The 12,242-nt window shown below is 43.5% G+C and overlaps 1 protein-coding gene across 1 annotated transcript in view; it reads left to right on the top strand.

Annotated features, from left to right (window-relative positions):
• Positions 1 to 11,168, top strand: part of LOC132401346 (dynein axonemal heavy chain 6-like) — a 545,526-nt gene extending 534,358 nt beyond the window's left edge. Inside the window, exons 83-87 of the mRNA XM_059983475.1 lie at positions 3,332 to 3,444; positions 4,446 to 4,552; positions 5,028 to 5,185; positions 8,119 to 8,265; positions 10,484 to 11,168. Coding sequence (XP_059839458.1) covers positions 3,332 to 3,444; positions 4,446 to 4,552; positions 5,028 to 5,185; positions 8,119 to 8,265; positions 10,484 to 10,702 — 744 coding nt within the window. The 3' untranslated portion in view covers positions 10,703 to 11,168. The remainder of the gene's footprint in view (positions 1 to 3,331; positions 3,445 to 4,445; positions 4,553 to 5,027; positions 5,186 to 8,118; positions 8,266 to 10,483) is intronic.
• Positions 11,169 to 12,242: the final 1,074 nt, after the last annotated feature.

The following is a 12,242-nucleotide window of genomic DNA, read 5'->3' as shown; positions in this document are numbered from 1 at the left end:
GGAGACGGCAGAAGTTCTGGAGAATTATGTGCTGGACACAGAGGCTGGTGGGGTGGTAGGTGAGGACAAGAAGAGTGCAGTTGAGGGCAGCGTTGATAGTGGAGGAAGGGAAGCCACTTTCTTTGAAAAAGGAGGACATCTCCTTTGTTCTGGAATGGAAACCTTATCCTGAGAGCAAATTTGGCAGAGACAGAGGAACTGAGAGAAGGGGATGGCGTTTTTACAAGTTACAGGGTGGGAAGAGGTATAGTCCAGGGAGCTGTGAGAGTCTATGGGTTTATAATAGACATCAGTAGATAAGTTGTCTCCAGAGATTGAGACAGTGAGATCGAGAAAAGGGAGGGAGGTGGCAGAAATGGACCAAGTAAATTTGAGGGCAGGATGGAAGTTGGAGGAAAAGTTGATGAAGTTGACAAACTCCACATGGGTGTAGGAAGCAGCACCAATGCAGTCATCGATGTAGCATTGGAAAAGTGGGAGACAACACCTGTGTAGGTTTGGAACTTAGACTGTTCCACTTAGGTGACAAAAAGGCAGGTTTAGCTGAGTGAGTGCCCATGGTTACACATTCTGTTTGAAGGAAGTGGGAGGAGCTGAAGGAGAAATTATTAAGAGTGAGGACAAGTTCCACTAGATGGACGAGAGTGGTGGTGGAGGGGAACTGGTTGGGTCTGGTGTCCAGAAAGGAATAGAGGCCTTCCTGGTGGTGGATAAAGGTGTATATAAACTGGAAATAAGATGATGGAGCCAGGGAACGAAACCATTGAAAAGATCCCGAGCGTGTGAAGTGTCATGCATGTAGGTAGGAAGGGACTGAACTGGGTTGGGGGTGGGGGGATAAAACTGAGTCAAGGCATGCCGATATGAGTTCAGCCTACCTGGATGAGGGGGTTTGTAGATCTTGGATTGGAGGTAGAAATGGAAGGTGTGGTGTGCAGGAACTACAGTATGAGGTTAGTGGCAGTGGATGTGAGATCCCCAGAGCTAATAAGGTCAGTGATGGTGTGGGAAACAATGGCCTGGTACTCCTTAGTGGAATCTTGTTTGAGGGGTAAGTAGGAGGAGGTGCCTGAGAGTTGTCGTTGGGCCAGTCTGCCAGACTACTACAGCACCCCCTTTATCTGCTGGTTTGATGGTGAGGTTAGGATTAGTGCAGAGGGAGTGGAGAGCAGAGCGTTCGGAAGAGGTCAGGTTTGAATTGGAGAGAGGTATGTCGATGGCTGATATCCCATTGGCATTTGTCAATGAAAAGATCCAGAGCAGGGTGTCCAGGAAGAGGAGGAGGGTTGAAGACAGGAGAAGGGATCATCAGTGTGGGGTGGAGAACCCTTGCCAAAGAATTTTCCTCAGAGATGGAGGTGGTGGAAGAAAAGCTGAGCATCATGACAGGCCTGTTATATCATCTTTTGATCCATCAATAAAAATGTTTAACATATCACAATAATTTTCCTTAACATATTGATGAACCAACAGACTCTAAGGCATATCAGGATCCTTGGACTTCATTAAATCATGTAATCTAAAATCAACTAAAGTCATGGGGAAAAAAACAATGTGGGGTTATTGAAAAAAGCTGCAGTGGGTCATATTGCATAATGCAGCAAACCTAGCATGATAAGAACCCAGCCACCAAAAACTAAAAATATTCTTCTTGTGATGTTCCCAACAGTCTTCCAACACCCTTCTAACAAGGTGATCATTTCTCTGTCCCCTCATATTAATCCAGTATGTTAACATCAACTTCACCCTCTGCAACTGTAAGAGTAATTGTCCCATTTTAACCAGTAAAGCCGAAACAGGAGACGGCCTTACTGCACCACAACCCAGTCTTGAACCACATACAGACATGAGAGTACTTAACAAGCTACAAGCCCATGGTATTACAGGAAAGATTCTGGCATGGATAAAGCAGTGGCTGATTGGCAGGAGGCAAAGAGTGGGAATAAAGGGAACTGTTTCTCGTTGGCTGCTGGGGACAAGGGTCTGTGTTGGGACCAATTATTTTTACATTATGTCATTGATTTGGATGGAGGGTGCTTGATGACTCTGGGCCTGTATTCACTAGATTTCAGAAAAATGAGGGGTGATCTCATTGAAACCTATTGAATGGTGGAAGAGTGATGTGGAAAGGATATTTCCTATGGTAGGGGTGTCTAAGACCAAAGGACATGTCTTCAGAATAGAGGACATTTTAGAATGGAGATAAGAACAAAAGAAAGAGGAGCAGGAGTAAGCATCCAGCCCATCAAGCCTGCCCGCCATTCAATAAGATCATGGCTGATCTGTCCGTAAGTTCAGCTCATCTACCTGCCTTTTCCCCATAACCCTTAATTCCCTTACTATGTAAAAATCTATCTAACTGTTTCTTAAATATATTTAGTAAAGAAGCCTCAACTGCTTCCCTGGGCAGAGAATTCCACAGATTCACCACTCTCTGGGAAAATCAGTTTCTCCTCATCTCCATCCTAAATCTTCTCCACTGAATCTTGAGGCAATGTCCCCTAGTTCGAGTCTCACCTACCAATGGAAACAACTTTCCTACTTCTATCTTATCCATCTCTTTCAAAATTTTGTATGTTTCTATAAGATCCCCTCTCATTCTTCTGAATTCCAGAGAGTACAGTCCCAGGTGTAACCCCTTCATCCCTGGAATCAACCTGGTGAACCTCCTCTGCACTGCCTCCAAAGCCAGTATATCCTTCCTCAAGTATGGAGACCAGAACTGCATACAGTAATCCAGGCCCTGTATAGTTGCAGCATGACCTCCCTGCTCTTGAATTCAATCCCTCTAGCAAAGAAGGCCAACAATGAGGAAGAATTTTTTAGCAAGACAATAGTGAATCTGTGGAATCCTCTGCCACAGGCAGCTGTGGAGGCCAAGACTTTGTGTATATTTAAGACAGAGGTTGATAAATTCTTGTCTGGTAAGGACATGAATAAATAAAGGGGAAGGCAGGATATTGGGGCTGAGAGAAAAATGGATTAAATATGATGAAATAGTGAGGAAGACTCAAAGGGCCAAATGGCCTAATTCTGCTCCTATATCTTATGGGCTTATGACTCATTATCCTATCAAGTCATGCTTGCTGTTGCTTTGGATAAGGACTGTGAGAACGTTTTAATGTGGTTGACGGAACAGTTAAGCTGATTACACTTTACAATGTTACGCTGTATTTTTAGCATCAGTTTTCTTGCAGCGAGAATTACAGAGAGCCAGATACTTCTCGAGTGATGGCTCCAGAAGCAGCTTCATTAAAAATAGACAGACTGATGCAAGCTGTGCATGACACTTTTCAATCTGGTGTTCACCATCATGTATCCTTCCACCTAGCTCCATTCATATGACTCATGCAAGCCTCTTGGGTCATGGATCGATGACCTCGTAGACCGAGTGAACTTTTTCAGGACCTGGTCAGTGCAGTTTGTGGCAGGTGCTCAACAGAGGTAAGAACAGTGCAATCCCAGGGTCCACCTTCAAGAAAAATCCTCAGCCTTCAGGCAGATCCACAAATTCTGTAGCTGTGTAGGTCCCCACACTTCAAAAACATAACCTGACCCCTGGGAAATTAGCTGGACTCCAGATACCAACCACACAAAGCCAAACACTTGACACCCATTCAACCCGAGAACACAGAATATAGAGTGCAAAACAGGAACAGGCCCTAGCCAAATGAAACTGAATATCTTTGGCCTTGATATGATCCAAATCCCTCCATTTCCTACGTGACTTCCCTAAGTAACACCTCTATTATATTTGCTTTCACCACCATCCCTAGCAGCACATTTCAGGCATGCACCACACTGTAAAAATAACATCTCCGTACTTCTCCTTTGAACTTTCCGCCTCTAACTTTAAATGCATGCTCTCTAGTGCTTGACGTTTCTTTCCTGGGACAAAGATTCTGAGTGTCTACTACACCACATATGTCATACACAATTTTATAAACTTATATCATTTATCACCTCAGCTTGACACTCCAGGCAGTATAATCCAAGTTTGTTCAAACGCTCCTTAGAACTGATGCCCTCTAACCCAGGCAACCTCCTGGTAAACCTCTTCTGTGTGCTTTCCAAATCCTCCACATCCTTCCTGTATGCAGCAACCAGAACTGCCACAATACTTCGTGTGCAGCCTAACCTGTGTTTTATATTGCCACAACAAGACTTCCTTACTTTATGCTCAGTGCCCCAATCAATGAAGGCAAGCATGATGCCTTGTTTACTGCCCTATTTACTCATGCAACCACTTTCAGAGAGCCGTGGGCTCGACTCCAATATCGCTCTGACATCAATATTGTTAAATGTCTCCTTCCATTGTCCTTCTCACTTCAAATGCAAGACCTCTGGTATTTGGCATTCCTTTAGTTCCTGTTGATTGAAATATAACTTGGGTATCAACTTACTTGGTATGATTCAGATGTCTTTACCTTTCCAAATCACCACAGGATTGTGGTTCTTCAGGAGAAACCTGCATCCCAGTGGAGTGTTACCCAGCAGGCCTGTAACGTGAACCCATCTGCCTTCTGGCTTTCAGCATTCTTCTATCCACAGGGTAAGCCACTGACACAGCTATGGAATCTGAGGCTGAGCATTCATACTGTACTGTCTCTAAGGCTGGGCACTCACACAGTACAGGGTTTGGGAGTGGGTATTCACATTGAACTAGGTCTGTAATGGGTCTGGTACTGGAGACTCACATAGTAATGGGAACAGGACTGGACGTTTACACAGTAGCAGGTATGGGAATCTGGGCAGGTCCACTGGACCAGAGGCTAAACCCTTCCCCCAGACCAGACACTGACCCAGAACCAGATGTTAGGCCCAGACTGGAAGTTGACTCCATAGTGGACATTAACCACACCCCCACCTCCCAGACTGGACATTGACTCCAGACCACATATTGATCCCAAATCAGATATTGATCCCTGGACTGAGACTCCTGCAATGAATCATCTTTACCTGCACCATGGGTGAGTTGTTGAAGTGAAGTAATTGGCTTGGCTTGAAACTAATGACCATCTTTGCAGGATTCCTGGTGGCTCTATTACAGAACCATGCCCGGAAACATGGTGTGCCGATGGATTCTCTCACCTTCAGCTTCCACATCCTGCCCTTCAGTAAGGACACTGAGGATCATTCCAGCCCCACAAAGCATCGATCCAATACCTGGACAATGGCCTTTAAGGTAAGTGCAGGAAGTAACCTCACCACATGGCTGTGGGCACATTGTGAAGTACATTCAGAGTCCTTGTCATCCATAAAACTGTAGAATCATGCAGCAAAAATCAGGCCACTTCGCCCAACTTGCCCATGCTGACCAATGGGAACCATTGGGCACTTGGTCCATCTCCTCTATTCCAACGTGGTTCAGGTGCTCATCTGGACACTTCTTAAATACTGTCAGTAACCCAGCATCAACCAGTCTCGCAGACTGCCAGGTACTCACCACTCTCTGCGTAAAAATAGAACAGAGATCGCTACTGCACAGTCCAGGCCCTTGGACTCACAACGTTGTGCTGACGTTTTCACCTACTCCTAAGATCAAGCTAACTCTTCCATCCCACATAGCTCCTTCATTTTCCTATCACCCATGCCTATCTGAGTTTCTTAAATACCTCTAATGTATCTGCATCTACGACCACCACCCCTGGAGGGTATTCCATGCACTCATCATTCTCTGTGTAAAAAAACCTACCCCTGACCTGCTCCCCTATACTTTCCTCCAATTACCTTAAAAATATGCCCCTTTGTATTAGCCATTTCTATCCTGGAGAAGAATCCTCTGGCTATCCTCTCGATGTATGCCTCTTATCATCTTGTACACCTTTATCAAGTTGCCTCTCATCCTCTTTTGTTCCAAAGAGAAAAGCTTTAGCTCACTCAACATATCCTCATAAGACATGCTCTCTAATCCAGGCAGTATCCTGGTAAATCTCCTCTGCACCATCTCTAAAGCTTCTACATCCTTCCTATAGTGAGGCAACCAGAACTGAACACAATATTTCAAGTGTGGTCTAACTAATATTTTATAGAGCTGCAACATTTCCTTGTGGCTTCTGAACTCAGTCTTCTGACTAATGAAGACCAACACCCCATATACCTTCTTAACCACCCTATCAACTTAATAAAATCCATAGACATCACATTTACTGCTCTACCTTTATCAATGTGCTTTGCCACATCCTCAAAGAATCCAATCAAGCTCATGAGGTATGACTTGCCTCTCACAAAGCCAGGCTCACTATCCCTAATCAGGCCATGCTTCTCCAAATGCTCATAAGTCCTGTCTCTAAGAAATTTCAATAGTTTGGCCACCACCAAAGTAGGACTCACTGATCTACAATTTCCAAGGTTATCCCTTCTCCCTTTTATGAAATAAGGAATAACATTTGCCACCTTCTATTCATATGGTACTGTTCCTGGGCCAGTGAGGATGTAAAGATTTTTGCCACAGCAATCTCTTCTCTTATTTCCTGAATATCCCACCCAGCCCCAGGGACTTATCTATCCTAATGTTTTTCAAATCTTCCAGTACATCCTCTTTCTAAACATTGAAATGTTCTGAAGTATCAGCTTGCTTTGTGCTCTCCTCACAAACATCAAGGTCCTCTCACTAGGCAGTACTGAAACAAAGTATTCATTAAGCAGCTCCCCTATCTCCTCCAAATCTGTGTACGTTTCACCTACTATCCCTGATCAGTCCTACCCTCATTCTAATTGTCCCTGGGACAATTACGCAGGGGGCAGCCTTGGGGGTTTTCCTCAATCCTATTCACCAAGGCCTTTTATGGTCTTTTCTAGTTCTCCTAAGTCCATTCTTCAGCTCCTTCCTGGCTACCTGGTAACTCTCTAGAATCCTGTCTGACTCTTGCTTTCTAAATCCTAAGCTTTTTACTTCCTCTTGAAAAGATGTTCCATATTTCTTGTCAACCGTGTTTCCTTCCCCCTACCATCATATCCCTGCCTCAGCAGGACAAACCTATCAAGAACTCTATGCAGTGCTCCTTAAACAACATCCCCATTTCCTTTGTGTATTTCCCTGTGTACACCCATTCCAAATTTACACTCCCAAGTTCATGCCTAATTACATCATAATGCGCCCTCCCCCAAATAAATACTTTCTCATACCATCTCCTCCTGTTTGTGTACGAAGCTATGGTAAAGATCAGAGAGTTGTGGGCACTGTCTTCAAAATGCACACCCATTGAAAGGTCTGACACCTGACCTAGTTCATTGCCTTGCACCAGATGCAGTATGGTCTTTCCAGTCAGCCTGTCTACATGTTGTGTCAGGAATTTATCCTGGACACATCCAGCAAATTCCAGCCCATCTAAACCATTTGCACTAAGAAGGTGACAATCAGTATTAGGGATGTTGAAGTCACCCATGACAACAACCCTATTATTTTTGCACCTTTCCAAAATCTGCCTCCCAATCTGCCCTCAGTGTCTCTATTGCTATAGGGGTGGGGGTCTGTAGAATATTCCTAATAAAATGACTGCTCCCTTCCTATTTCTGACTTCCACCCACACTGAATGAGATGACAATCCCGCCATGACGTCCTCCCTTTCTGCAGCTATGATACTATCCTTGAGTAGCAATGCCACTCCCCTACCTCTTTTACCTTCTACCCTGTTCCATTTGAAACATTGAAACTTCGGAACACTCAGCAGCCAAACCTGCCCTTGTGACAGCCAGGCCTCTGTAATGGCTAAAATGTCATAGTTCTATATACTGATCCATGCTCTAAGTTCATCGCCCTTATTCCTGATATTTCATGCATTAAAATAGACACTTCAACCCATCCCATTGATGCAATTTTGCCCTACCAACTGCCTTTCTGTCCTCACAGTCTCTCTCCAACTGCCTCTATCACACTGTCTTATCACTCTGGTTCCCAATCCCTACCAAAAGAAGAAAAAGTTTCTCTTCAGATTCCTTCTAAATCTCTTCCCCTGACCCTAAACCTATGTCGTTGATTTTTATCATCCTCTGATGTGGGGGAATCTATCCCTCATGTCCCAGGATGGGTTCTGGGGGGTGTATACAGGGCAGGGTCTGATGGACAGAGTGAGCTCTTTTCCACTTGATTGGCTTCAACTGGCATTCTGCTTACAGGGCAGAGCTGCTCCAGATGATGGGGCTGTGCTGTTTGGTTTTTACTTGGATGGTGCCTCCTGGGACCCCGAGGTAAAGACACTGAAGGACTGCAGCATGGGCCAGAGATTCTGCAAAATGCCTGCAATACATTTCCTACCTGTAAAGGTGAGACCTTAACTGAACTGTGAACATTTTTCAAAATTCAAAGTGAATTTATTATGCAAGTACATATATGTCACCATATACCACCCTGAGATTCATTTTTGTGTCTATACTCAATAAATCGAATAAGTATAATAGAATTAATGAAAACCTATACCAACAGGGAGGACAACCTGTGTGCAAAAGACAACAAACTGTGCAAATACAAAAAGAAAGAAGTATTAAGAAATAATAAATAAATATCGAGAATATGGGATGAAGAGTCCTTGAAAGTGACTCCATAGGTTGTGGGAAGAGTTCAGTAATGGGCGAGCACAGTTGAGGGAAGTTATCCTCTGTGGTTCAAGAGCCTGATAGTTGAAGGGTGGTAACTGTTCCTAAACATGGTGGTGTGAGTCCTGGGGCTCCTGTACCTTCTTCCTGATGGCAGCAGTGAGAAGAGAGCATAACCTGGATGGTGTGTGTCCTTGATGTTGGATGCTTCTTTCCTGTGACAATGTTCTCTGTAAATATTCTCAATGGTGGGGAGGAGTTTACCCGTGATGTACTGGGCTGCATCCACTACTTTCTATAGGATTTTCCTTTCGAGGGCGTTGGTGTTTCCATACCAGGCTGTGATGCAACCAGTCAATATACTCTCCACATCTATAGAAGTTTCTCAAAGTTTTAGATGTCATCACAAATCTTTGCAAATTTGTCAGGAAGTCGAGGCACTATCATGCTTTCTTCATAATTGCACTTGTGCGCTGGGCCCAGGACAGGTCCTCTGAAATGATAACTCGGAGGAAATTAGAGTTGCTGATCCTCTTCACCTCTGATCCCCCGATGAGAACTGACTCATGGACCTCCAGTTTCCTCCTCCTGAAGACAATATTCAGCTCTTCCGTGTTGCTGACATTGAATAAGAGGCTTTTGTTATGGCAACACACCCAGATTTTCAAACTCTGTCCTGTATGGAGATTCATCACCACTTTTGATTCGGCCAATGACCATGGTGTCATCAGCAAACTTAAATATAGCATTGGAGTTGTGCATAGCCTCACAGTCATAAGTGTAAAGTGAGTAGATTAGGAGGCTAAGCTCACAGTTTTGTGGTTCATCTGCAATGATGGAGATTGAGGAGGAAATGTTGCCAATTCGAACTGACTGGGGTCTGCAAGTGAGGAAATCAAGGACAATTGCACAAGGAGGTATTGAAGCCAAGGTTTTGAAACTTATTGATTAGCTTTAAGGGGATGATGCTATTGAATGCTCTGTAATCAATGAAGAGCATCCTGATGTATGCACCTTTGCTAACCAGATGTTCCTGGCTTGAGTAAAGAGGCAATGAAATGGCATCTGCTATGGACCTGGTGTGCCAATAGGTAAATTGGAGCAGATCCAAGTTGCTTCTCAGACATAGAATCTGTACTGAGACGTACCCAGGGAAGGACCAGAGCCAATAGGAACTCAAGCACTTATACTAAGCCCTTTGTGACAAATGAGAGGGTGTTATGCCTTGTAGTTGGTCTGGATATGATCTTTTACCCAGAGGTGAAAGGTCAGTGTCCAGCACTGCACAGTGGCAGGCAGTCCTGTCTTATAAATTCTTACAATCTCACCAGCCAAGGTAAGGAGATACTTGATTAGTTGTGGAGTGAAAGGTTAATGGGATGGGTAGGAAGGTGAAGCTGAGATAACTGGCAGATCCTATTAAATGGAAGAGTGGATTCAAAGGGTTGAATGACAACTTCGGATTCTAAAGTTCACCATCAGTTTGTGATGCATGAAAGTTCACGATCAGTCTATGATATGTGAAAATTCACCATTAGTCTGTGATGCATGAAAGTTCACGATCAGTCTATGATATGTGAAAATTCACCTTCAGTCTGTGATAATGTGAAAATTCACCATCAGTCTGTGATATGTGAAAATTCACCATCAGTCTGTGATGCATGAAAGTTCACGATCAGTCTACGATACGTGAAAATTCACCATCAGCCTGTGATATGTGAAAATTCACCATTAGTCTGTGATTTGGGAAAATTCACCATCAGTCTGTGATGCATGAAAGTTCACAATCAGTCTATGATATGTGAAAATTTACCATCAGTGTGTGATGTATGAAAGTATATTATTCGTTTGTGATATCTAAAAGTTCAATGTTAGTGTGTGATATTTAGAATATTAGTAATATTTGATGCAAGAATGTGTAATTAAAAACATTTTTATCTCATTTCAGATTGACAGTCAAAAGGGATTGTCTGGGCTGGTGAAGCACTCTCCAGTAGGGGAACAACATTATGAATGTCCCATGTACAGGACCTCTCAGCGAGCTGGCTCCCTCTCCACTACTAGCCTGTCTTCTGCCTTTATAATTGCAGTCCACCTCCCCACTACCCTGCCTGCCGAACACTGGGTGTTGCGGGGTGTGGCCCTTGTGTGCCAGATGGACAATTGACCATTCTGGCTGTATCTCCTCTCTCCTTGCAAGGAGAAAATCCAAGGATGATTCAAGATCACCTTTCTCAATCAGCCCTGAATTCCAAGATCCTGATTGCATTGTTCCACCAGGTTTCCAATATCCTTCTCTCTCCTGACCAATATTCCAGAGTTCATTGATACCCTCCCATTTTGGAGGAATACTTATGTTGTTTCCATTAATCCCCTCTATTGGAAAGGGGTTTATTAGTTCTGCTCAACTTGTCACCCCACCCCATGTAAAGCCCTCTATGTTTCAGCCCAGGAGACCTGAAGCTGATTTTGTCCCTCTGTGTATGTGTGTGCTCATATGCTGATTTGTATGACCTCAGGATTCTTCATGAGCACTCACCATGTGTGATATCTTGTTTCACACCTAACAATAAGAACATTGCCACGTTTTACAGAAGTGATCAATTCTCCAATGTTTGCTTAATTAAACAATATGATTGGTTTTCTACTAAGTCTAATTCTTTGCACTTATTTCATCTCCATTCCTGTCCAAACTCTTCATCAAAATTAGACAGTGACCATATACATATGACCATATACAATATAACATTCTGCCCATCAAGTTTGTTCCACCATGTAATCATGACCGATTGTTTATCAATGAGCATTCTCCTGTATTCTCCCCATAACCCTTAATCCCTTTACTAATCTAGAACCTATCAATCGTTGCCTTAAAAGCCCCAAATGATTTGGCCTCCAGAGCCCAAATTGTTCACCACCCTCTAGCTAAAGATATTCTTCCTTGTTGCAATTTTCAAGAGACAATTTTATTCTGAGCCTGTGCTTCACATCTGAGACTCTCCTAATAAGGGAAATATTCTCCCCACATCCATTCAATCCAAACCTTTTAGTATCCAGTGGGTTTCAATAAGATTCCCTTCATGCTTCTGAACTTCATCAAGTACAGGTTCAGTGAGGCCAGATCAGGATCTAGCTGACTGTTCTCACAGAGTCAGTATGGACACACAACAGTGTGGCCTCCTTCCATCTATTAAATCTCCTATGTTCCTTTGAGTAGCTCCCAAGTCCTGGAGTATGGTCAGGCTAGAGAGCATGCAGAGAGATGAGGCTAAGGAGAATCTCTCCAGACTTGAGAAAAGTGGACACTGGTTAGCCCAATAAGTCTGAACCAACAAAATCAAAATATAATGGTGCAGAACTGGTTAGGTCACAGCTGAATTCAAATTACAGTTCTGATCACCACACTATAGTAAGTATATGACAGCACCAGAGGTTGCAGAGGAGATTCACCAGGATATAGCCTGGGATCGAGTATTTTAATTATGTGGCTGGATATGTTTTCTATGGAGCAGGGGAAACTGAGTGGGACCTGATAGATGTGTACAGAATTATGACGGATACAAATAAGTTAGACATTGCAAATGTTTTCCCCAACTCAGAGGAGTCTAAAAGCAGGAGGCATGGGTTTAAGTAGTAATAAGTTTAGAATAAGTTTGAGGAAGAATTTTTCACCACAGGATGGTTCGGATTTGGAAGTAGATATTCTC

Source organism: Hypanus sabinus, chromosome 10 (genome assembly GCF_030144855.1).
Source record: "Hypanus sabinus isolate sHypSab1 chromosome 10, sHypSab1.hap1, whole genome shotgun sequence".
In the NCBI taxonomy this organism is placed as follows: Eukaryota; Metazoa; Chordata; class Chondrichthyes; order Myliobatiformes; family Dasyatidae; genus Hypanus; species Hypanus sabinus.
This window is presented reverse-complemented; position numbering and strand designations above follow the sequence as displayed.